This window comes from Lates calcarifer, linkage group LG20 (assembly GCF_001640805.2).
Source record: "Lates calcarifer isolate ASB-BC8 linkage group LG20, TLL_Latcal_v3, whole genome shotgun sequence".
Classification (NCBI taxonomy): Eukaryota; Metazoa; Chordata; class Actinopteri; family Centropomidae; genus Lates; species Lates calcarifer.
This window is the reverse complement of record NC_066852.1, coordinates 9982854-10010836: the sequence shown is the minus strand read 5'-3', so window position 1 is coordinate 10010836 and position 27983 is coordinate 9982854. Positions and strand designations below refer to the sequence as shown.

Genomic DNA, 27983 nt, shown 5'->3' with positions numbered 1-27983 from the left:
CAGAGACATGTAGCCAAGCCTGTGGTGTCCCCATGAGGCTTACTGCAGCTATTGTCAATGAGAACACAATGGTATTTGACCCATTCTGGCTAAACAGTGTATATCCACCAGATGGCAGTATAAAACATGTTTTCACCCTGCAGACCTGATTCTCAGAAATGTATACTTCTCAAGGCCTTTTTCTTACTCCATGTAGCATGCATGGCCTCAAGACAAGAAATCCTGTTGCCAATGATGGATTACTCAAATGGGATTATAGCACAGGGGAACCTGGTAAGACCCTCTGAAATAATGTTTTGGATAACACTCATCATTGTAGCAGTATGTCCTCATAGGGTCGGACTTAGAGTTTAAGAAGCCTATATGATCTGTTAGAAATTAGTCAAGTCAAGTCAAGTCAAAAAAACAAACAACAACAACCTTAGAAATGTAACTGTTGAATAGATTAATAGAGAGGCAGCTTTGAGATTTGGGAATAGGACTCTCCTTAGTTCATAGATCAAGTACAACAGGGAAAAGACTTTTAAAGGAAATGACTGATAAAAGAAAATAAGGTGGTGACTTCATTCTCTGAGAAAATTAGTTCAATATTTTGGATTTTTAGAATTTAGACTTGGACTTAGACTTAGAATTAGACTCATTTGGACTTAAAATCCACTTGGATTTATCTCAGTAGTTTTAAAAAAAATTTTTTTTTAATCTATGCATCTATTTACTTATTGTCATAGGAAAGTGATAAAAGTGTTCAAATAACCTTGTACATTATGCAACTGAGTAGGAGGTGAGGTGGGCGGTGAGGTGAGAAGCCTAAAAAAGATTCCCTTTCTGGTTTCTCTAAACAGCCGTTTGAGCCTGCACTGTCAGGCGGTGAATGCTGCCATTGTGTTTGATTGGAGTGCTGGCTGGTGTTTGTTAAGTCATACGTCCTAATTGTACCCAGTGGACCTGAACAGGGCAGCAGTTACCATGGATAATTGAACAAATTTCTTCTGCAGACTGCACTGGAAGTGTGTTTTGTGGCGGTTTACCAGGTGGTCAGACTGAACACAAGCATACAAAAGAACTGTTGAGTCTCATTTCTTATCTGCAGATTTATTTGTCTTTGAGCTTAAAAGTCTGTGATGTACAATATCTAAACCTTTAACTCTGCTGCAACAAAGTCTTAACAGTCCTTGTGTTTGTCATTTTGTCAGTTATTGTAGCCACATAAATGCCAGCTGCAACAAAGGCTTTGTCTTGTTTTGTAGTGATGAAGTGATCCTTAAGTTTTGCAGAATTTTACTTGACTGACTTGTGTCATCACTGGTTGCTTTGTGCTGTGATTTAGGGACTGAAATATCTCTGTAGTCCAACTACTGGATGGACTGAGACATTTATGGTTCTCACGCAATGACTCTTTATGACTTTAGTGTTATGACTTTTAATGTAGCGCAACCATGAGGCTGATTTGTGGTTTTGAGTAAAACGTCTATTAACTATCTCTTAACTAATGGACAGATAAGCCATAAAATCTGGTATGAAAAAAGGTTGCAGACCTAATAGCTGTATATTGCAGATAAACCTCACCTCTACTTTGCTTGATGTTACAGTTTTTCTTGACAGCTAAGATATGCTCACTGAAACTGGGATCCACTTCGTCATCACCTTCTTAGCACAGCAGAAGTCCTCTCTTGCAAATGTGATAACACCTTTTCATTGGCTTCACACATTTTTCAAAACTGTTTTCACAACATTTAGCACAAATCCCATAGAAAAACTCAGCAGCTCTACTGGATGAACTGTGTCAAAAGAATAGAGAACATCTATTCACAGCTGACAGTATTCAAAATTTGAAAAGTATGTAAGAAGAAATGTTGACACTTGGTGAAGAATACAGTACAAAAGCTGTATCACAGTGAATGTCCAGATTTCTCTGGTTTGTACTTACATGTTTTTCTTACATTTCTTACAAAAAAAAGTGCAGCAGGGTTTGTTATTTCTTGTGTCTTCTTCATGCTGTGATGCTTGCATTCTTGGCACCTATACAAAACTATATAAGGTATCAACAAATGGCATAGTCATATAACACAAATTAAGGTTGAACTGGTTCATATTGTTGCTTGGTTTTGTATTTTGTTGTCAAGATGTGTTGAAGGAAATGTTTGCTGTTGTTTGTTGTGTGTTTTTAATTTCTTGTGGAGCGTTTTGCAGACAGAATGTTTTGGCCAGTCAGCCTCTGTTTCAGCCTGTGTGTTAATTGTTTTGAAAATGTGACTTTAAAATGGACAAATGTATTGCAATATGTGAAAAACTGTAATTAGTAGCTTCCACAGATTTGCATTTGTTGACAACCACCAAACAATGACTTGCTTACCAGGCATTCATGGTGCTCTTTTGATACCAACATTCTTAAACCTGATCTGAACTTATCTCGGTCTTCTGTACTTAAAAATGATCATCAAAAGCTTTTGTGTTACAGCCAAAACATGTTCCCATGTGCGTTTTTGTGTGTGGGTGTGAGTTTATACGTGGGTCTAGTAATAAAACAGCTGTCGGCGCTGCCTTGCGCTGCCAGATATCTCAGCTCAGTGGCCTCCCACTGTTCTTGTCACTTCTCATCCTTCCATGTGCAGATGACTTCTAAACTCCTGTCTGAAAATCCAGAAGCAGGTTTGTCTGAGCATGCTCGGTGCGGAGGCGTGGGAGGGCTCAACGTCTGAATGTGGGAGGCATCGCAGTGCTGCTGCTGCTGCTGCAGGGGTCAGCTGCCTGTGAGGCTGCCTGCACCCAACAGCTGTTTTTTCATGCTGACAGCACTCAACAGTCGGCCCTGAGGAAATGGAAAATCTGAGGCTTCACTCACAGGGATTATGCGAATGAATGAATGAATAAATGAATACTGAGTATAACTTTCAAAACTGAGCAAGTTAATATTGCTAAAAACATGTAGTTTATTTTACTTCTTGTTGTTTCTTCAAGGAATCAGCTTCACTATGGCAACAGTACTTTCCCCAAACAAATGCCAAAGCGTTTCTTGTCAGTTCATCTATTAATATCTTCATATCACCATGGACACTTGAATTTTTCATATAATTTAGCTTTCTTTTTTTTTTTTTTTTGTCTCTCTCCTCACCTCCTTTGGCTTTTCTACTGATGTAGCCTCAAATGTGGCTGGGTATTGCTGCCAACATGATTTTTTTAAAGCTGCTTATCTTAGCTGCTTAAGTTTCACATTATGATAAACCAAACTTTTTTTACTCATTTATTTTTGTCATGGAGACAGCAGTAAGCATCACAAATGAATACCAGTATACATTAGGAGTTACATGTTTTTAGGAATCATGTTCATGGGAGGTGATATAATATGCTTCATGATATGATATGCAGGCTTGTGACTGTGCCATAATTAGAGGACTCCAGAGGTGATGCAGAAATTAGACCAGTGAATTATCCAGGTTATATGTGTGCTGACACCATCATGTCTGCTAATGGTTTCTAGGGGCCAGACATGGTTACACTGAGTAGCTGGATGAATGAGCAAATGAGAATTGCCTGTGAGTTACTATCTGGGCTCACATGGTGTTTTGCAGCTGTGGCGTAATTAAGTACATATACTGAAGTATTATACTTCAGTATGGTTTGAATGTACTTGTACTTTGCTTGATTTCCATTTCTTGCAGCGCAATACTTCCACTCTACAACATTTCAGAGAGATACAAACAAATCATCAGTTAATAACTGTCACTTTTCAGGTACAAGTCTATAAGTTGTTAGTGCTCTAACAAAAGATATTCTGCTTCAAACTTCTCAGATGCAGTAATACCTGTTTGTGACCAAAAGAGGTAAAATTATTCAGTATTTCCCCAAAAAAAGTAAAGATTAAAGAAAGGTCAAAATACAAAAACAGATTTATGTAGCAGCACTTTGCTTCTCCTGCTTTTGTTTCCCATTAATAATCTCACAGCCCTTCAAACATATCTTGTGACCATTTTAGAAAAGGCTCCAACACATAGGTTGTAAACCACTGTATGAAACTACCAAGCTTAAGAACTAGATCCATTACTGACAATCTAAAAAGTCCACAGACAGTATTTTTGATACTTTTGACTTAAATCAAATTTTGCTGATACTTCTGTACTTACATACCTACATGTATACTACAGCACATTGTTTTACTCAGTCAGAGCCACAAATAAAGGCTCCTCAAAAGAGTATCATGGTGACAAATTCTGACAAAAATGCAAAACTGAGTCAGTGTGTTGACACTATGCTGACACTGTTTTTATTCCCTTATTACTGTTTATAATTAAAATGTAATTACTAATATCCTGCACATATCTACTCTTTTTGACAGTGTGGCTAGCACTGTGCTGCTATTTTTACTCTGCCACTTTGTGAGTAAAGTGCTCCTCCCCTGGGATCTAAACAAGATTGTGCGAACAACTGCCTCAAGTCACGAAAGCTATGGTCTTCCTTTTTTTTTTTTTTTTAATGTGTGACATTTAGGGTAGAGATATACTGTAGGGTAGAGACCTCCTAAAATGCCACGATGGCTGTAAGGAGATAAATAGAATCTATAAGCATTAAATATAGACAAGACAGAGGATGAGGGGGAGAAAGATAGATGGTGGAGGCACTGCGTCATGCTCTCCCAAAGCATTTCCCCAGTTCAGTGGAGTGAGAAACAAAAAGCTCTGTCTCCACCAGCAAACTGCAGGCTTACATAACCTGTCTTAGAGTCATTTCGTGATAGAGTTGACCATGTCTCTGGGTGATCACTTGCACATATGTGAATTTGGCACAGACCTTTTGTTTCTCCCTCAGGAATGATAGCTCCTCAGTTGTGGTGGGTGCCTGATCACCATAGTAACAAAAATGTGCATTCAAGAATACCAATGTAGAGCTGGTAAAGCTGTATGGGTGATAATGATGCTGGTGATTAATATTATTATTGTAAACAGACACTATTCCGGGAAAGCCTCGGTTCCACAATGTATTTTTGTTTTTTTCCCATCAACCAATCTTTTTTGCAGCTCTCCTATTAATTTCTTTCCATAATTTTACTCAGATGTAGATGCGCATCAGTTAACTTAAAATATATGGGGAAAATGTATACACTACACTGTAGAAACAAAGCATTCTGTTAACCCAGACTCTTGTGCACAACTCTCCATCCACCTGTTTTCATCCAAAAACCAGACACTTCCTGGGTAAGTGTCACTGAACAATGATAAAAATTTAAACACAGAAAGTTTAGCGTCGCCTTAAATATTCCATTCATAAGGCAGATATAAAGATGTACCAACTTAATACAACTGCTGTGTTTCTGATATGTGATTATGTTATATTGTGATAATCTATGAATGTAAGTGTCAGTTTCATGTAATGCATTTGCATTTGTTGTCACAATAGGGAGAGCATGCTAATAATTGTTTCTAAAAACTTTTATGGCTCCAGCCATAAACCATGAACCATGAACCTTAAATGCCTTTTTTTCTGCACCAGTCTATTTACTGAATGATGAACCATGCAACTGTGTCAGCTCTAGAAAATAGGTAGAAGGAATAACTTCAGACAGGCAGACTGAGAGTGAGGAAGCACCAATGTAAGGCAGGAGGCGGGAGCTTAGAGGAGAGAGGGCGGGTACAGTGGTAGCTGCTGGCGCTCTCTGCAGTACAGATCTGCTGAGAGGCACCAGAGCAGAGCTCCTCCATAGACCACAGCCGCAGGGCTCCCACTGCAGTTCAGAGGAAAACCTCACACAGAAATCTATACTGGAGGAAGAAACTGACACCTCACAAGACCACAAGACAGGACAGGACGAGACAAAGAGGGAGAGAAGAAAGGAGTGATCAGAAAAATTGGGAAAAAAGGAGAAGAACTGGATGAGATTTACTGCTCTTTCTTGGACAACCAGAACTTCCAGGGCACAAGACTCTTCCATTTAATAATTTATCTTGTGACTCATTTTGGTCTGAGGAACACAACTTTGCTTTTTTAAAAGTTTACAGGACTGGATTTTGGATTTCAGTTAACATTTCAAACTATCTGGTTCTTTTGACCGTTCCAGCAATACCTGCCTCTGAACTTCACCGCAGCATGTGTGTGTGTTTTTTTTCTTTAGGGGTGTGAGCATCTCTTTCTGACTGACTGAGTGAAATGTACCTGAACGAGTTAACAGGTACTCAGGTGTAACTGTTTGGAAGAGTACACGTGCAGGTGAATACACTTTGTTTTGTTCTTAAGCTGCACTGCAAAAGCTTCATTTTGCATATGACTTATCATTCATCTCAATTTTTACTTTTTTCTCCACCCTGAGATGTCATATTACAAAAACGACTCCTCTTTGAATTAAGGGTCGGGCCCCGCGCCATAGCAATATCTCCTGCAGGAACGTTGTGGAGACGCTTGCAAGTTCAAAGATTTTTTTGAAATATCCTGGAGGAAGCAGATTTTCACAGGTGAAGTCTCAGCCCTGTTGGCCCCTGCCCCTACCTCAGGATGGCTGGCTGTGCCAGCCGCTGCAGGCAGGGGGTGCTCAAATTAATCCAGTCCCTGCAGAGACTGGTCTCAGGAACCCTCACAAAAGGTAGTGTGGCTTTTTACCCTAACACCGATGCACTTAGATATTTCACTAAAATGTGCATTTACAGAGTTCATGACTCTTTTCATGTCTACTTGGTTAGATGTGATATGGTTTTATGAGAGGGCTCCACCTAACATTTAATGAATACTCCATCTTTGAGGGAAAAACCAAAAAACTGTGATCCATGGGTAGTGATAGGAAATGGGGCTCTTTGAATTGATTCAGATCTCATGTTTCCTTTCCAAGAGCTGTTGAAAAGAAGTAATCACTAGAATAATGAATAAGATCTGAATCAGATTCAAAATTAGACATCCCACTAATATAATTCATTTCAGACTATTCATCAACAGTCATGTCTCCTGTCACAGACCTTGAGCAGAATAATGAGCCTTTGCTTTGTGAGCTTTAGCTCATGACCTAAGAATATGAATATAACATTACCTCTATTTGTTCATGTATTAGTTTCTCAAATGTGATATAGTTTGATATGGAAATACAACACAATTCTTGTTGTTGTTCTTGTTGTTTTGGACACCGGAATAGTTTGATATAGTGTAATGCAGTGTAACTGATTGCAGGGGAATTGTCTATTCTTTACAGATTAACCAGTGGTACCCAGCCTGGGCCCACCTTGTGACCCCTACAGCATTATTTGGGGTTTGTCTGTTGCACAAAATTGTGGGTTCATGTACATATCAAGGTCATAACCTGGACTGACCAAGCACTTTTTTAGGAGCACCACGTTAATATTGGGTAGAACCTCCCAGGGTTTTAGGGCATGGATTCCACAAGATGTTAGAAACATTCCTTTGAGATTCTGGTTCATGCATCATATCATTTCTGCAGATTTTTCAGCTGCACATTCATGCTGCCAATCTGTTCCACCACATCCTGTTGGATTCAGATCTGCTGTCTGGAGAGGCCAGTGAAGTACACTGACCTCACTGTCATATTCATTAAATTCTTTACAGGTTCACAAGCCAGAAAGTTTAGGAGATGCTAAATTTGGAGAATCACTGCACATGATTTTACATATATAATTGCCAGATAACTATAATGTGTTAATATGTCCAGAGGTTTATTTGGTTCAAAATTTCCTAACAAATTTACTACCTTTTTCCATATTTAGCTTCCACACAAATGTATTATATTCACTATCATGTGCAAACACGAAAGGGTTTCCTACGTAAGGAACTGGTTTCTGCAGTAAGCGCTTATACTTCCTTAAACCGTGTATGGTCACCTTTAAGAGCTGAATGATGAGGTCATGTTTGCGTCACCCACACACACCCCTAAGGCAACATTGTGATACACTCTTAGCCTCGATTCGTGTTTATCATCGTTGTGTTAAAAGCTCTGGCTCTCTCCCTCCTCGCGACCTTCCTCATCTCATATTTGAAAGTTAGTTTTCACCTCAGCAGCAAAAGAATAAATGCTGAGTCAGAGTGCAGCTGCAAGTCAGCCACGACTGATAAAACACTCTTCTCACATCCAAAAAAAATCTCTCATCTGCTACAAATTTAAAATTAAACCCACCCACATAAATGACATAAAAAGAAATGTGTGCAGGTGCAGGCAGTGCTTCGTTTCCATTTATTTTCTGTTAAACATTTGTCTCCTCCAATACAAGTGTGGTCACTAGTTGCTTATTTTCCAAAGCAGAAACATTTGGATAGTCTTACTGTCTAGCTGTAAATCATTTCCAAGTACATCCACTGCCAGGAATTGATTTTCCACAGAACAATGCAGGGAACTTGACAACGCAAACACATAAAAGAATAAAAAATCACACTAGGTAATGTGATGTAGAAATGTCAACAAATCCACAAAAAAAATAAGAAACCTGTGTGCTGTGTCTGTTGTGTATATTTTCAAAACCTAAAACATAACCGAAAAAGGTAGCAAGCTATTTGTGTGAACACTGTTTAAACTCTGTTTGCTTATATTATGTTTGATCCTATTCTTTTATTTCCTACAGTTTGTATCAAAAACATATGAATTTGTGATTGACAGAAGCAATGATATCACTGCCTCCCAGAGGATACGGAAATCCATCCAGTTTTACCTTTATACTAATCAACTGACCAAACTCTCACAGACAACCTATGCCTCATGACCTGTGATGTGGATGTCAAGTAGAGCTATAGACTCTAACCTCAAAAACACTTATAGTGTGTGTATTTATTTGTATATATACTTTGATATCACTTGCATCTGTAGAAAAAAAAAAACCCAAAAAACTGCAGAAATGTGATGACACCAGCTGTGAGTGAACCTATGTGTTCTAAACTAAACTGGTGCCTTAGTCAGCTACTGTGCTATTCTAGAAATAATACAGCCTACTCATGGTTGCATGGGTTGACAATCTAGGTCATGCAATTCAGCCACATATCTGTAATGTCTAAAAACGGAGAGACTGTGCTCTATCCATCCTTTTATATAACGACCAAATATGTGAACAATCCCAAACCTCCTTTTAGCAATGGGCTAACCTTCAAATGCTTGGACTAATTGTCAAAGTAAAGTAAGGATTAGATTCACACACGCAAAGAGGAAAACTGTTTCCAGGGTGATCTCTGTCTCTCTGTCAGTATTTGTATATGCCATTCATTTTGCTTTCTTCAGCCTCAGAGAATAAGTAGTTAATGAGTTCTACTGAGCGTCTTGTGCCACTGACATTGACATTGTGCCTCTGCACATATTTGCTGCCTCTCCCCAAATGTTATTTTGTGCTTTGCTGATTGCAGCTTAACGAACTGACCTTTTCTTACTTAAGGTTAAGATGCTTGTGCATCTGGCAGCACGAGGGCCGTATCTTCATTTAATCCCATAATTAAAAGTCACTGAGTTAATTAAGTGCCTCTAGTCAAAATACTGGTTTTGTCTAAAATGTCTAAAATGGGGCCTCACTGACTGCATCATTTTAACACACAGTGGAAATAATTTACATTTTAGAATAACAGTGTTTGCTTGATAATGTGAGAGAAAACGTGGACAGTTTTCTAATTCAGCACAACAATACATGGTGTAATGTATGTCTGTTTCTCTGATATCTCAAGATGAACATGCCCAAGCTTTTGTATGCAGATTTAAAAGGGGTGGGCGCACTAACACTAACCCTTGCACAATAAAATACAATTCAGTCCAGGATTTCTACGAAATAAGGCTTCAAAAAAAATTTTAAAAGACTCAATAAAAACTGAACATTGACAAAGATATTTTGGGATTTTATCATTTCATCATTTTGTACTCCTGCTATTGTAATGCTGTCCACAAATGTAAATAAATACAGAGGTGGTAAAGAGGTGTGTGAGGTATAGCATACTAGAAATCACTTCTTATAAGTAGATCATTTTGGTCTACATACATTTACATATATAATTGAAGTTTGAGTTGAACATAGCAGAAAATTTGCATTTGTTTTTTAGTCAAATGTAATTCAACATCTAGATCTGCTGATTATGAATATTTTAAAGCCTGCATGTAAACCAACATTGTACAGGCTTCAGGCTTAAATTGTCCCCTGCTAGCTCCCAAACTGTCACTGTGCACAACACAAGTTTTCAAGTTTGTATTTTGATTATTAGCAGCACGGCCAGCTTTAATTTACATTTGAATCATCGATGAATCATAGATCATAATTCATTACCTGTCTATAATATATATCTGAGTATTCTCAACCACAAAGCCACAAAACCTTCATATGTTATATGTTATAAATTCCCTTTCATTTAGTCGTGAAGCAAAATGAAGCAGACATGAAGCAAAAATACACTATGAAAACTCTTTTTGCATATAAGACCGATTTAAACAAGAAAATGTAAAGAGCTGATCTTACTATGTAGGTTTATGGTGTGCGTGACATAGTCTTTATTATTTCATAATGGCTGGGGTTGAGCTCCAGATTCAAACCTTTCTATGCACAATTAACTTGTAATTGTTTCACAGAGCATCATCTCTGCCGCAGCTATCATATGCATGGAAGAAGACATGAAAATATGCATACACATGCATATTCAGCTTCACGCACGCAAGCATGTCAGGTAGCCTGAGAAATGTAAGTCCCTCGTCTCCAGCACACATTCAGTTTGTCATGCATATTTGCCTGCACACACTTATATACATAGTGACATGAACCATAAAACTCTGCTCGTTCAACTTTAAAATCCTCCATTTACAAACTCAGCAGCATGTACAGTATGTATATCCATCTTCAGACCCTTGAACACTGCAAGCTTAGAGTGCCAGAGTTGGGGAAACAGGGTGTGTGTGAGGGGGGTGATAATACGCCTCAGGCCTTAAGGTGACTGACACTGGCTGTTATTCTCAGGTATTCATAGTCATGTTCGCAAACGAAAGAAATTTCATGAGAAATCTGATACAGCAGGAAAGGTTTGTTACAAGCAACTGCTGCTTTAAGTTTATTTTAATATGACAACTGAAAAGCACTGAGGCAGCGTTCAAAGCTCTTGGTTTCATTTGGGGATTTGACTGATAATGTGTCAGGCTGATAAGTTTGGAGGTGTGTTTGAATTGTAGATTGGAAATCACAGAGGCCTGGCTTAGATAAAGTCCTTAATTGCAGGCAGAAAATGTGCATGCATGGACATGTCTAACGCCTACACTGACCAAGACATTGTATACAAGGTGGTCCTTGAGGAAAGAATGTACTCATTCTAAACACTAGCAGCTGCAATAGACTGGTGATCTGTCCTTGTAGTAATAATAAGCTTATGTTTACATAAACTTTGGTATTTGGACATTGTTCACATCACACATCATATCTGAGCATCCAGTTTTGATGGAAACATGTACTGTGGCAGAGTATTCCTTGTTACCACTGGCAGTGAATCACTGGGCAGCTAGCATCAACACTATTACTTCTAACCCAAGTGTTAACATTTCCACATGTGACAGTCAGACAAAACAAAACCACTGACTTTGAGCAAGAACTGATACTTGAATATTAAAGTTCAATCCAGCTTACAGGTTTACAAACACTGATTCTAATATTTCTGTAATAAACATTAGTCCAAATAATACATTCATTCTCTTTCTAATTAATTCATAAATCATAAAATGCACTATGACCAGTAACTCATACTGGCTAATTTTACCAAATATTAGCATGTTTTACGTAACTGCATGACTGAATCAGTGCACTGAGTTTGTGACTCCTCTCCACTTGTGTCACGGCAGCTTTGCATTTAAGCATTTAACACTATCACACAACTCTCATTTGTAGTGACAGTGGCCACCGTTCAGCAAAAGTAGCATTATTCAAAGGCTCATGATGAGACCAAAAAGGTGAGTATTTCAGTGTTTGTTTCTGCTGTGATACACGTCCTTTTGTTTATACTCCATCTTTTACGTAGACCCAGGTCCTGTTGGAAACAGTCGGAGTCATCCAGCCTCATGCTGCACCTGTCTCTTGCTATTACAAGTCACATGTGTCCTCTAAGTGCATAACCTTGCAGCAAGAGTCACATCGTCCCACACTGCAGAGGCAGATTCAGATCTGTGGCTTGGCCACCTCTAACATAGCTCTATTTTGACTGGAATTATGGCAGAATTACTCTGTAATAACCTGCTTTAGTGAACTGCCCCCCCCCCCCCCCCCCCCCCCCCCATAAAAACTCTCCTTTCATTCTCTCTGTCTTTTCCTGCAGCAAAAGGAGTTGACAGTATGTGTCTCTGCCTTTAATTTTTTACATCGCCTCACTACACACTTTTATGTAACCGCCTTCTTCAAGATTTATTTTTATCGCTTGCCTCCTCTCTGTGTGTTTTTCATTCTCCATGTTAATTCTCTCCAGCCTCATTGCTTTACTACCTGATGTTTAGATACAGAATCCCCTGTTGACTCGCAGGTATTTGATGCAGTGAACAGTGTGGTGATGGTTAGGTGATGTGTAGTTGTGTGGTAGGCTACTATAGGTTCTACCTACATGTTCATTTGTTGTTGCACTGTGTTAATTTTTGCCACTAATCTATTAGGATTTTTGTTCATGTTGTTCTTAGTCAAGGGGAAAATGTGCTTGTGTTGGTGTCACAGGAAAGATTGTACTCTGCTGCCACCTGCTGTTCAAAGAACAACACCACAAGCTTTCAAAAAACGGAGTGAGTGCTGTGTACCGACCAAATGTTCCTCAGCTGTTTTTCTCTGTACAGTTAGTTCAGAGTGTTTGCTCAGTTTTTCAAAAGTTGCTTTCTTTCATTTTTGTGTTCTAAATATAACCCATCTCATCAGATGGCATCAGTGGTGTATTTTTCCAAAGAATATTTTTCTTGTTTTTTGAGGACACTGCTCTTTGCAGTATGAGCACCATGAGCATGTTTGTGTGACAATGTACAGTGTGGAAGATAATATAAGATATTTAATTCAATTTAATATACTGAAATATTATCTTTTTAATACAAGACAATGATACAAATAAAATATAGATTCAATTTTTTGTTATTAAATTGAAATTTTTAAATTTAAATTGAAATTAGATTTAACATAAAGCTTACTTCCATCCATTATCTATACTGCTATCCTTAAGGGTCATGGAGACACAGGGTATACCCTGGACAGATCTTTGGTCTATTGCAGGAAGGGCTCATAAACCTTATTGATAAATATTGACAATGTGACAATGTACATTTCAAATGACACAAACTTTTGCTTATTTTGCCTGAACAGACAAAAATCAACACCTTAGGGTATTAAAATGACAATAATATCAAACATAGGAAAACAGCTCATGAAGTTTAATGAAGATTATCTCTTGGTGTTTACAGTTGATAAGTAGCTCAGTTGATTCATATGTCTACATTTGCACTGATAGCTTTACATCACATGAGACTATAAATACAGGCCATTCCAAAATTGTCTCCTTTCTCTATGGGGACCACAAAAATAGAGAGGTATTATACAATATTCAAAAACTGTAGCCATCCAGATGTGCACTGATTCATCCTGTAGCCCCATCTGCCCTCTCTTAGTCATCTCCTAAAGCACAATTAGCTCTAATATGGAGCTTAGAAATGAAAATGTTAAGGTGAAGTAGAGATGAAATAATTAAATGATGCTAACTCTTGCATAACCAAACTAGAACCACTCATCAGCTCTGAAAAAAGCCATCTCATGCCAGAGAGGAGGGAAAACAAATGTCCACTCAGATTCAGCAGTTTCTGTTAAACTGTACTTTCTCCTTCCAAATATTATTTCCTGAGCCAAAAAAGTGTTATTGCATTTCATAAAATTTACAGAATGGTTTCAGTCAGAGCTGGGGTGTCTTCAGCTTACCTAGAATTATGTGATGAATGAATTGAACGGCTTTTTACGAATTCTTGTAGTATTTCACAAAAGCAAATAAAAGATGAATGCTGCAGGAGAGTGAGAGGTTGGAAGACACTGAGACATAAAAATGAGCAAGTCAGTGGAAAGGAAAGTCATGCAGTCATGCATCTGTAGATCAATAAGGCTCTGAATTTCATGCTCATATCATAAATGTGAAGTGAGATATTAATATAATATACAGAATATACAAAAGAAAATGTGAGTTACACTTGGAAATCACAATAGGGGGTGGTACACATCTTCTTTCTATTAATCTTTCACCTTTTCAGCACCTAACACAGTTGTGTGTGGTGAGTCCTGTCTCTTGGCGGGTGTAAGCTGACTTATGCAGCTCATGAGGTGGTGAAAAGATAATGAAGAGATTATGGAGTCAGGCTGCAGCGCAGTGTCCTTGGCGCGTGTCACAGTGCAGGGTGATATGGTGCAGAAAGGCAGTTCCAGATGGCAAACATCTGTCACAGGGATTACACGGGGTCACTTATAGTTATCTGAATACTTAAGTCTCCATCTGTAAGTGTGTTTTTATGTGCGTATCTGGAGGCTTATTTCTATTTGTCAAAGGAGGAGCAGACGGGGAGGGAGGATTGTTCAAACATCTGTGACAGCACTTTGAATTTTTATTCATGCTTCCCTGTCTGAGATGAAGTCACTATGCAGATTTTTTCCAGGAAGTAAGAGTAATGAATATTTGATAGGAAAATGCCGGGACAGCACTGCATGAGTTGCATCTGTGTTAAATGATCTGTAAAGGAGAAAAGGTAATATTTGACAACATTTGAACAGAGGAACATGGGATGCAAAAGGGAAAAGTGTGGCTAAGAAAAGGTAGAACACGTAGCGTGAGAGAGATGTATATTTATTAGAATTATGCATGACTTTATGTTTAATTAATTAGTGCATGCTAAGTTAAGTTCTTACCTCGGTTCCACCTTGGCTATCACGTGACTGCCCACAGCAAACCACACGCGCGTATACACACACACACACACACACACACATGCACACAACTTCACTTGACCTGCATACTTAGTGCCGTGCAGTCCCCGGCTATTCAAACGGGGTAGACAAACACAGGCTAGTTTTCAAGGCTTACATAACTAAGAGGGAATAAATACTGAATTTATGAATAACTACAGAGTTTAGACTCTTAAACTCATGGTGCAATACACTGTATACCTGATTTTCTTTCTGTATTTTTGCTTTCACACTCCCTTCACATGGCCTTTCCTCTTTTTTCTTCTCACTCTGATGAGGTGGAGAACGTAACTTTCAAGAAACAAGGAAGCTGAAATGGCATTGGAAAAATGGCAGTGCATGAATTTTTTAAACTGAGAGAGGTTCTCTGAAGCTGTCACATATATGCAAAGAATAGGTGAGGCGGAGGGAGCATTTACATTTCTGGTCTGCAGCCAGTGGAATATTTAAAAGGACATCCACATTTTCTGTCTACTTCACCACATGCCTTTTGTACACATGTCACATAAACTGCTTTAAAAATGTCTTAACTTGCTTTAAATAGTTGTGAATTTAATTCTCAGCTGAGTCCTTCAGAGAACCACTGAAATCATGTCAAATAACAGATCACTTCTGAAGACGGATCTCAGGAGTATCCTGCCGTAGATATATTTTTTCTCATTAGTTGCTCTTTACCACTATGAGTGATATTGTTTAAGCAGAAAAAACTCATTATCATTTACTTCTGCATCCAGAAACTCGATCTAATGCTCAGCACTCGTAGGGAAATAAACATTACTCACTCCCACAGCTTTCCTCCCCCAAATGCACAGTCTAATTTTCTTAAATTGAAGCTGTTCCATGAATATTCATCAACACCATTAAACACACTAATGTTCTTGTTTGAACCACAGTGAAAAAAAAATGTAATTCTCTATTGTCCACATTAGAATAAGAGAGAGAGGAAAACATCTAGTCATTTTACCGTGGTAAATCAACACACACACAAACACACACACACACACACAGTGGACAGGCTTCACAGCTAATATATATCTACATGCTCATTATGGTACAAACCGTGCTCTGTGAAGAAGTGGTATCAGACTGAAGTCATCATTAAGAATTAGGCTGAGCTATGTAAGTGTGTGTGTGTGTGTGTGTGTGTGTGTGCTTGTGTTAGAGGGAGCAAAAAGACAGATAAGTAATGATTAAAGAAAGAAGAAAATAAGAATAGATGGTTAGAATGTAGTCCACTGAGATGTGTCAGCTTTAAACGAATGTCCTCCATCTGCTCCCATTCACTTGTCAGTAGTGCTATTACTGAGTACTGCATCAGTTACCAGCACTCCACAATAACATGAGGGCATGAGCAGGGAACTAGAAAGAGGGGGAAAGGCTGACAGATGAGTAGAGTGAGGCACAGAACAGAGGGAGTGGCGCAGAAAGGCAGGAGCAGCTCATGTGTGTGTGTTGGGAGAAAGAGATCAGAAATCCAAGAGAATCAGCTCAAAGAAGAGAGCCGTCCCTCAGTGACAGATCTGAAACCAGTGAGAAGACAGAACAGGGGCAAAGCCCCTTTAAGATACAGAGCCGCGGAGGCAGATAAAGACAAAACGACAGGGCAACAAAATCGTGAAATAAATAGCGGACTATTTACTCTGTGGCTTGTTTGACCAGGCTGGTTTCCACGGTGACAACATGGGTGCAGTGGTGGGCACTTTGACCATGCAAACCAAGCAGAGAAGACCATCCCGAGGTACGTCAACGTTGGTCAGAAACAGATGGAGAGACAAAAGAGCAACAGAAAGCTAGACTAAACTGAGAGAATTCACCTTAACAAAAAGAAAGAGAGAAAGCATTCTGTTAAGAATTTGAACCAATTTCAACTCATAAGATGTGCTTGTTTCTATATTATTTTCTATGTGTTGCACACATGCACATTTAACATAATATTATATAGCAAAAATATTCATGTTTGCCATATTTCTGTAGAGTGAAATATTGAACTAGGAAGTCAGTCAGAAAACAGCAAAAATAGACATTGTAATGCATTTAGCAAATGTTACATACATGTAAGTAAATGGTACTAAATGGCATGTACATATTAAGTGTATTATGCAGCCTGATGCTATTTTTTAGTATGGAGTATGAAAAAAACGAAAAGAAAAGAAAAAAAAAAAAAAACAGCAATTGTTTTTTAATTAAAATGTAATATACGCTTGAGGAAGCTATTAATTCATCATTCATCCTGGCTGAGGATGAATGGTGGCAGAAGTGTGAAGGATTAAGCGATACAAGTCCTCCACTGATGCTGAGGTGTGAGGTATAACACACATACTGTGGTCATGAAGGAGAGATTATAGTAGGATGTCCTTGAAAACAACTAGAGAGCAAAATCACTGCCTCTGCCTCTATGATTTTCTGTGTGTGTTTTCTGTGTGTGTCTGTGCCTGTTGGAAGTGTGTGTGTGTGAGCCAAAGAGAAACGGGGAGCGAATGAGGGTTCAGGCAAGAGCATGTGAATTAACACGCAGCTCACATATCATATCTCCCTGGCCTTATGCTTGAGAAGCCTGTTGTCATGGAGACTGGGTTGTAGGGGCATAAGAGGAGAGTGTGAACAATACTCAGCCAGGATGAATGATGAATTAATAGCAGCATGAGATAGAAATAAAATAGATGAACCAGCACACAAAGTAATTACTCTCTGACAGTGGAGGTAACACCCCACAAGAGGGTGATGTGCTGTATTTGTTTTTACTCGACCTTGTGATAAAAGCCTCTCAAAAGCTGATGAAAAAATGTACAGGGGTCAACCTATTTATTTATTTATTTATTTTTTTTGTTTGTTTATATTTTAGCTTGATTAAAGTTTGTGTTATGGTGCCAGCCATGGAGAGGTACGTAACATAAGACAAGATAGATAAGACTATTCATCTGCAGGAAGGAAGATAAGTCTCACAGCAACACAAGAAACAGAGCAGAGAGGTAGGTCAAAGCATGATCCAAGAGAGATGGAGAGCTACATACATACAATACACTATTGTAAACCGTTAGTCATAAACTAGCCAAAATCTTTTTGAAAAACGTGCCTGATCATTTTTGGCTGCTTTTTGTGTCACTGGCCATTTTAGTGTGTATGTCAGCAGTATGGTGGGTACATCTGTGATGTCTAGCTTTACAAGAATCATAACAGAATAAAGTCACTGCTGAAGATTTTAAAGCGACAGCTGGTGTTGTTTCATGACATGAATTTAAAGGAGAATCCTACTGAAACAACTTTCTGAGCAAAATTTCTTGTTAGAAGTTAAAGGAATAGTTATATTTATATAGTTATACATTTTGAGAAAAAAAACACTTACTCACTTTCTCGACGAGAGTTAGGTCAGAGGATCAATATGTTTCTGATGTGATACAGCTAGCCTGGTTCGGTCCAAAGGTGACAAAATCCACCTACCACCATATCTACACCTCACTAAATGGTACTTAATATTCTCCTTATTTAATCTGTACAAAAAGGAAAGGGTTAAAATGACCCATGAATTTATGGGGTGGGAGGGGTTGTACCAGACTATTTCTTGGCAGAGTACAGTGAATCCCTGGTGTCTTGTCACCATGAGGCAGCCAGCAGAATTTGTGATATTGGGTTAAACGAATAAAATTTGACTCGACTCCAGGAAGTTATTGGATTAAACAAACAAGATATGAGTTGTTACTTTGAAAGCTGTTAACAGACCTGTGGGTGGATGTTGTTACCTTTGGACAGAGTCAGCCCAGTTGTTTCCCTCTATTTCCAGTCTTCACGCTTGGCTAGGCTAAGCAGCTTCTGGCTATAGCTTCATATTTACTATATAGACATGAGAGTGATATATCAATCTTCTCGCTAAATTCTGGGCAAGGAAGCAAATAAGAAGCAATAATATTGTGGTAAGGTAGCAAAGGGGAAATACTTGCCTGTCAAAAAGAGAGGGGCGAAACAGAGACAGACCATGCAGAACTTTTTAACAAGCCCGTGTACCCGCAAACAAACTTGTGATGTTGCAAGTTGTGATGAACTACCCCGACAACTTGTCTTACATTTGCACTGTTCTGATACCGAGATTATAATTACAACAGGGTAATGTGGTGGTGCTCTGTAATGAAACATCCTGGTACACCCTTCACAGTGCACACCAGCAAATCTCTCTGAATCCAATCTGTTATGAACACTTGGACCTGCAGCAGTTGCGGCTGTCACTAACAGTATAACAGAGCTGACGTTTGTCTGTAAAATCACCACCTGCCTGACACACTCCTCTAATTATCTCCATCACCTCCTCATGTAACACCCACCCACCCCCCGGTACATGCTGATGAATGTTTATGTGCAGAGCAGCTGTTGCGTCATTTAAATCAAGACTCCCTGCCTTGCATAGAAGCAATCAACACTGGGAATGGCTGCAGCATTTCTCTGCTTGAATATTGTTAGTTTTCATCTGGTAATCATCTTTTTTTTTTCATCTGGTAAGATTTTTATTATCAGTAAGTGTAATCCTCACGCGGTTAAATGGCCATAGGTTACTCATAAAATCTAAATTCAAAATCAATGTCCATTTTCTCAGCATGCCTCTGAGATCAATAGTATTGTGTTTGTCTTCCACTAAATCCAATTTCTCTTTTTTATGTGCTCCAAACATATTGTGCTCCAAATCCCATTCTGCCACGTGTTGTTCTCCTTCTCTCCTCTTCTTTTTTTCTTCACACTCCCTCTGCCACCTCCTCCCTCCTTTTTTTCTCTCCTCCCGATTCTCAATGTCTCACCCTTCTCCTGATCAACACCTCTGCCTGTTTCCTTTTCTCACCTTCGTTTGATTTCATCTGTTTCTGATCACACCTCTGCATTTGGAGAAAAGGCAAGGCAGCCTGGCAGAAAGACACGCTTAGGGCAAAAAAAAAAAAAACAGTACATTTGTTGTTTTGTTGTCATGTGATGAAAGATTTTTATCCACAGGGAAAATAAATGTACAGTTTGTGTTTGACACCTTTTTTTTTAAGTCAAGTTCACCCAGTATACCCACCACTGTTCACATTTATCATGGCTGTCTATCTCCATGACAACAGCAGTCAGGGAGATCTCAACAGGAGCTCAGGGGAAGATGGAAGGATGGAAGATTGAGAGAAAGCAACACATGACTACATATGATCAGACAGATTACTGACAGTAAATATTCCACACTATTTCAGCATTCAGTAGAAAAGACTTTCAGGAAATACAGCCTAAGAAGACAACAACTGTATTGTGGGGAAACATATCTTTCTCAGAATTAGCGAATTTCAAAATAAATGTCTTAAAATGGCCAAAATATTATCTCTCTGTGTTATAATTTGCCATGCTAGCCACAAGATAGCTTTCAAAATATTATTTCTATTATGTCATATTACTTCTAGATCAGCATTAAGCTATAGGGTAGCTTCACAAGTGTTGTATGTCACCTATATATAGTATATGTAGACTTGAACATGTTTGTCACAGTGAGTGAACACAGTTGGTGGCCATTTGGCTTGGATTGAATCTGAAATGTAACAGGATCCAAACAGAGATTCATTCAAAGATATAGAGGCAATTATTCTTATACAAGGAAACTAATGCAGCTAATTAGATCTTACCATTAGAATTTATTGTTCTCTACTGGGAACTGCTAAGAAAGTGGATGACCAGCAGGGTGATTGATATAAAATTGAAACCAAAATCACCTCTGGCAGATGATGCATGATTCAAGATACAGTTTCAGTATTGAGGATAAATCTTGACACCGCTGATGAATGGGATGCAATGAAATGAGTCATCCTCGCTATCCAAAAAAAGCAGGAGTGTTATATTCAATTTAATCTCCTTTTCTCAACGGCTGACTGAGACTGATGCTGACACAGCGACAGCAGAGCGTGCTTGCATATATGTGAACATTTGTCATGTCGTTAATGTATTGCTGGTCAGCTTTCATTGTGGAATTAATGGGATAAAGCATAAAATACAACTTTGTCTCAGAGAAAAGCAAAATATATTGCTTGTATCTCTGGGCCCGGTTAGGGAGATATGAACAAACACGCAAGTTACAGCGACCGCCATGTGTAAATATGCTGCTCTACTGCACCAATATGAGGCTCCAGGCTTCTATTTCTTCACCATGTTTTCAAAAGGTCTGCTGCTGCCGGTGAACACATCAACCAGACTTCCACAGAGAACTTATGTGACTGTTTTCTCCTGGATATTTGCTCATGTTTGTGAACTCAGTTGTGTGTGCACTGTGCGTGCTCAGTCGGATGTCGGGATGTTAGCATTGCCCTGTGGCTGGAGACAGTCACAGTGACAAACCCTTGCCCACAGCAGAACCAGACACTCTCCACATCATTAACCACCATCCGTCTCCACAGCAGCCAATACTCAGCACCGTGTTGCCATTAATAAAGTCCCTCAACTCCTAAGGGGGAATCTATTTGTCAAGACCATGTAGTTCCTCTTAAATCCATCTTTTTCTCTCTTTCTACCTCTTTGTGAATCTCTTCCTGCCTTATTCATCTGCTGCTTTACTTGCTACCTCCATAAACGCTCTTTTCTGCTGTCTAATCAGATTCTTGATATGTTTCCTGCCGACTTAACATTCTCAAGCTTCGCTGAGTTGTCAGTTTCCTGTATATTACAGTTTTTATATTTCCAAGATTGGAGAGAGCATATGTTAAACAGGAATCGTAAAGGTCTTGACACGAACCTGAGTAATAAATATATATCTGGCTATCTCTCCATCTCTTTCTCTTCACTGTAGATAAAACAGATGACGAGCTCGAGATGACGATGGTGTGTCACAGGCCAGAGGGTCTTGAGCAACTGGAGGCCCAAACTAATTTCACCAAACAGGAGCTGCAGATCCTCTATCGTGGATTCAAGAATGTAATCACACACTCATTTTATACTAGTGGGAATGTTGTCAGAGTTTTGCAGGTGTTTGGTATTGGACAAAGTAAAACTTTAACCCAGATGAAAAGACACTATCCCATGGCATTTTACCAGCACAAGGGCCAGAGTGGCACAGAAAGGCTAAATAGAGAGGCCAACTGACTGAGCAAATCAAACAGCTAATAAGAAAAGGGAAAGTAGCCAGGAAATGGGAATGCAAATGAGAAAGGAAATTGCCCTTTTAGATGTCTGATTAAGATCTGTATTCTTAATTTAATTTGTGGATCCATTTATTCCTTTTTCAACTGCATTTTCAAATCGATTTTTTAATTCCATCATTTATTTCTGAATTCTTTAATGCATTTTTAATTTGAACCATTTATTGATGGATTTATATGTTGTTTGTGGATTGTTTTTATAATTCATCTTTTTTATTGCTGATTGAAATATAATGAATAAAATTAATAAGAATATAGAATATAATGAATAATGAACTGCTTCTTAATATAGCATATTTAGTTATAGATTCATGAATTAGACACATTAAGAAAATGTATTAATACCCATAATTGTTATTATGCTTGTTATTATACACAATTAGTTATTAGTCAAAGAAATGCTTTACTACTGATACTGTGACACTCGTGGGCCTCCGTAGCCAGTATCTGTACCAAAATTAACAGCAAGGCGTACAGTCATACAAAATCAAACTCACTGTGGTGTGAAATGAAAAGTCAGGGGATCACAGATGTCAGTAGAATGTCTGTAGATGATTTATGGGAATCTTGTTCTGTAGATATTTCAGTCTAAACCAAAATGAGCTATCCACAGAGCCACATGCTGCTAGCATGGCTAATAATTCAGTAGCAGCATTTCTTTCCTAAAACTCAGTCTTAAATTGTTACTCATGTATTCCAAACTGAAGACCTTGCTATAAACAAGCTCTGGGAACTACAGTACTGTGCCAAACTTTTAGGCAGTTTATTAGGCTCTAATGGTAAAGTGAGGATGCTGCCAAAAAATAATCCCACGATTCATTTTTATTTATCAATTAACCTCATGCAAAGTGCAGTAAACTGAAAAAAACAAATTTTTCCTTGTCTCTTCCTTGTCTAAATTTCCCGTGACCCCCCTCCTCCCCTCACTTTGCCTTTAAAACAGCTCCAGTTCTCCTCAGTACACCTGTACTTAGGTAGTTTGTTCCAGAATCTTGGAGAAGTTGCCTCAGTTCCTCTGTGGATTTAGGCTGTCTCAGTGTCCTCTGTCTCTTCATGTAATCTCAGACTGACTCTGAGATATTGAGATCGGGGGGAGGGGTCAGACCATCTGTTGCAGGACTCCCTGTTCTTCTGGTCTCTGAGGACAGTTCTTTGTGACACTGACTGTGGAATCTGTGATTCTGCTGCAGAATTAATCTGGGACTGATCAGACACCCCCCTGATGGTACTGATGAAGGATAAGAGTAAAAATATCTACAGTGCCTAAAACCTTTGCACAGTACTGTGTCAGAATAACATTATAATAAAATGTTACAAATGAACAAATGTTAGCATGCCAAAGCTGGCTAACATGCTAAAATATGTTTGAGACAGAAGATATTCCATTGACGAATATATGATAAAGATCAAGTGACTTGGACTGCACACTTCTCCTTGACAACAAAAAGAAAAAAATCCTTAACCTTAATTTCATTTATTTCTTCCACAGGAATGTCCAAGTGGAGTGGTAAATGAGGAGACATTTAAACACATTTATGCACAGTTCTTTCCTCATGGAGGTAAAGTGCAACGTTTTTGAATCTCTCTCTCTGGGGAGCTTTTTGACAGAAAATCTTACACATTCATTTTTGTGTTTCAGATGCAAGCATGTATGCACATTATCTTTTCAATGCGTTTGACACTACAAATAATGGCTCCATCAAGTTTAAGGTAAAAAAAAAAAAAAAGAATCCTTTGTAATTGCATTTATGTAAAATATCATTTAACACTATGCTTTCAGAATCTGATTCTGTCCTGTTCCTCTATTCTTTTCCATTGCTGCCAGGACTTTGTAATGGGGTTGTCTATTCTGCTGCGGGGGACCCTGAGGGAAAAGCTGGAGTGGACATTTCACCTGTATGACATTAATAGAGATGGATACATAAACAGAGAGGTGAGACTGTGCTGTCACAGTTTATACAGTGTTTTGTCTCTGTGTCAGTCTGTGTCTCACCACAGTCTTCATTTCTTCCAGGAAATGACTGAGATTGTGAGGGCCATTTATGACATGATGGGAAAGTACACCTACCCTGCACTGAAGGGAGATGTCCCACAGCAGCATGTGGATGCCTTTTTTCAGGTTAGATATAAAATGAATATGAAATTAACATAAAAGCCATTATTAGCCTGCCACTGTCAACATTTGACAGGTGATTGAGTTTAAAGCAATTACATTTACACACCTTGTAAAACAACCTGACTTGATTATGTGGCTTGTCACTCTCCACTACTTTCCTAAATGAACCTCTCTGCCTTTACTGAGACTTTTTGCACATACTATAAGTTTTCAGATAAGGCTTATAAAGTTTTATATCATTGGCAATCCCAATCCCTGTGATCCATGGCAGCTTTACCGGCTACAGTCATTCTCTGTATTGTCCTCCAGTTAGTACAGTTTCCTACAGTTTTTGCATGATTGACAAGATGGTGCCGCAGATGGCTGCCTCTGTGTGTTAGTGCACGTTGTGTTTTGTTATTTTGCACTCTACACTTGTTCCTCACTGTTCCTTGTAAATATAGTTTTTACTTGTTGCTCTTTCTGCTCCTTAGCCTTACTTCTACTTCTCTATATCTGTCTTTATTTACTATCACTGTTCTTTAGCACCAATATACCGAGACAAATTCCTTGTATGTGCAAACTTACTTGGCAATAAAGTCTGATTCTGATGCAAAGTTCATTGCAACACAAGATCACAAAAAACATACTGCCACTACAACTGAATAATATTTTATCATATTTTCATTTAATCGAATGGTCTTTGTGATCCATGTTATGTTCTGTTTTTAACAGAAAATGGATAAAAACAAAGATGGAGTGGTGACTTTAGAGGAGTTTGTTATAGCCTGCCAGGAGGTATGTATTGTTCTACATCTCTGGTTGTCTTCATTTCTTCTGTAATAACAATGAAATGGGAATATTTAACTGTATGCTGCCAACTTTAGAGAGCCAAAGCAAGAAGCATTTGGTATAAACCACACCCAGTTACAGTAGAAGAAAATGAAATGATGAAATGAGAAATGATCCCTGTTCTAAAACACATTTGTTACATAAGAATATATTTTTTTTTATTTAAGCAAAGAAGTTTATTCTTGAGTTTAGGGAACTGTGTATATTTTTTAAAAAATCTAGCAAGCTGAAAGGTCTACTTAACAGCTTTTAGAGCTGTCAACCACATCTCACAGTCTTTATTAAGTGAAGGGAGCATGTCTCCACACTTTCACACACACACACACACACTGAGGGCTCAGTGAAAACTGCTGACAGCACAGAAATACACACACACACACACACATACACATATATACATATATATGAAAAGAAAATAGATATAAATATCAACACCTCCTCCAGAAACACTTACAAAGACTAATGAATTACTGTTCTTTGCATATGAGATCTGCTGTCTTCATGCAGCTTATGAATATACATTACTATATATAGTGATAGCACAGTGTTAATTCTTTACTCACTTGTCTTCTCTCTTCTCAGGATGAAACCATGATGAGATCCATGCAGCTGTTTGAGAACGTGATGTAGGGCAAGCAGAGGTGATGGAGATGAAGACATGGAAAATGAGAGGGCTTGGTGTGAGTGCGTGTGTGTGGATGCATATGTGCAATACATCCAGTCTCTCCTCCCTCCTCCCGTCGTATCCAGCTGTGGTCTGGATACAGCTGGTAAACCCCCACAGAGACTTGAATGAAGGGACTGGACTGGATCGCTTTTAGCCTTCCCTGTGGAGTTTCACCACACAGTACAAAGTGACTGATGTGACAGACTTGGACATAAACACGCCTCTCTCAGTCCTGTCTTGAAGATTGGCCTGTGAAAGATACAGATGCTCCTGTGTTACAGAGCTGCTGCCAACCACTGAAGAGCTATTTGTTCAACCAGCCAAACTATTTTTGCTTTTCTTTCCCAAAAGATGTTCTTTTTTGCCAAAACATAATTGCATGCTTTTGCAAGAGCTTTTTATTTTATCTCCAAAAAGTTGTCAGATTTGCAATGGGAATTTGGCCATAAGGACTTCTATATTTATTTCATGCATCTAGTGGCTGACAGGTATGGCATACTTCAAATGTCATGTATTGGTTACACTGTTACAGTGACCTCCCCTGTACTTCTATGTTGACCTGGCTGTTGCTTGCCTGCTGAGTCAATTAGATGCCTATTGTTAAATGTCTGTCTAAAGCTTTCAATAGAAAGTCAAATAATTCCAAATCAGTACATTTCATGGGTCTTATATGGTGCATATGTGTGCCTGTCTTTCTGTCTATGTTGGAACTTAGGCTTTAGTGAAAAGAAAGAAGAAGTGGATTCATTATTTAATATTTTCACCCGCTGTTTTGCTTCTTGTGGTCAAATTGTGGTCAAATCGGTGTGTTGTCAAAAATGTATTTTAAAAAAGTATTGTGGAATAATGCGTACAAACTTTGGATGAAGTGCAAAATGAAGATGTTGAGTAATTAGGAGGAGACTAGAAATCATAAAAACAATATCATGATTTGCACATGTGATCTAAGTGTGACTTGGAGATGGAAACGATGATGTCTATAAAATATTTGTGCGTTGCAGCCATATTGATCTATCTCAGAGGAGGAGTCAGACGGTGATTGCTTGGCTCAAAATTTGAAATGAACCCTGGTTTGAGAAAGTTTCCATTGATCTTGCAGGGAAATGCCACTGACTGTCAGCTCTGGAATGTGATATTTCCACGACACTGAGGACAGCTCCATCTGTATTAGTGAACATTTGGCACTGCTTCCTCCATCCAAACCAAATCTGTGATGTCACACTGACACGCAGGTACAGACAGAACGGGGTGACTCTTGCCTGTTGCCTGCAGACGCTTTCCTGTGAGTCAGGGTGTGTTTGAAAGCACCACCATAATAGAAAACTCACTAGGCTGTAGTAGTTTAAGCACTGAAATATTAATCACTGTTCTTTTTACCATCAGCGGAGGAGCTCTTTGCTGTATGGTACGTCTGTGTGACATCACAGCCTCGAGTCTCTGATATCTTGGTTTGGAACAAAGTTGTTATATCTCACAAACAGAAAATTCATTCTAAGCCATAAGAATAAATATGTAAATTCTTAAGCTGAGTGGTGTTTTACTTTACAGTTGTTCTATCTTGAATACAAATCTCTCTCTCTCTCTCTCTCTCTCTCTCTCTCCCCGTGTGTGTGTGTGTGAGTGAATGAATGTGTATTTATTTTGTGCACAATGTATAATTTAACCATCATTTCGGACCTGACCACTTATAAATAATCATCAGAAAACCCCAAATAAAAGAGTGGAGAAACAAAACATGCAGATATTTCTATACAGGTCACATTAGAAGGAGTCTCTGAATGGTTCGATGAGTACAAAAATGATGTGAATTATATGCCATTGCAGTCTCCAGATGTCAACCCATTAGGTCTTTACTTTAGGTTTTTCCCTTAACCTTAAACCAATCTGTGGACATTATGGTAAAGTACTCAAACAGAAAGTCTGTCAAGCACAATAACCCCCCACATTAATCTAGATACTAGAACTCCTTCTGGGGGAAAATCAAACCCATTAATAAAATATATAAACATGCTTTTCTCTGAGTCAGAAAGTAGTGTTACTGAGCGTTACAGCTATTGCTGTAAATTGTGCTTTTCTAATTGTGAAAAGCTGCAGGCTTACACATAGCTCTGTAGAATGTTCATCAGTTTATGTGGTCTTCATACTGGATGACTGGAAGGATGAATGAATGAATGAATGAATAAATGAATATTGTTATACTGTGTCATTCATACAGCTATGTCTAGCCCAAGTAGGCTTATACAAAACACCATGGATGTATATAAGCAACAGTATAACAACACTACAACAAAAGTTCAAAAATAATGAAAATGAATTTGAATCATTTTAATCAGATTTTCACCTTCATCACCCAC

The 27983-nt window shown here is 38.6% G+C and overlaps 1 protein-coding gene across 3 annotated transcripts; it reads left to right on the top strand.

Moving 5' to 3' along the window:
• The first annotated feature begins 5661 nt into the window (after nt 1-5661).
• Nucleotides 5662-27153, top strand: kcnip1b (Kv channel interacting protein 1 b). Of its 3 annotated transcripts, none has more exons than XM_018692492.2 (8): nt 5662-6568; nt 21667-21791; nt 23505-23574; nt 23655-23725; nt 23841-23948; nt 24030-24134; nt 24846-24908; nt 25545-27153. In XM_018692492.2, exons 1-8 carry the CDS (start codon nt 6481-6483, stop codon nt 25590-25592), a joined length of 678 nt encoding a protein of 225 aa, XP_018548008.1. In that variant the 5' UTR covers nt 5662-6480; the 3' UTR covers nt 25593-27153. The 3 variants fall into 3 exon arrangements, with proteins under 3 accessions (XP_018548008.1, XP_018548010.1, XP_018548009.1); XM_018692493.2 differs by lacking the exon at nt 5662-6568 and adding an exon at nt 16203-16623; XM_018692494.2 differs by lacking the exon at nt 24030-24134.
• Nucleotides 27154-27983: the final 830 nt, after the last annotated feature.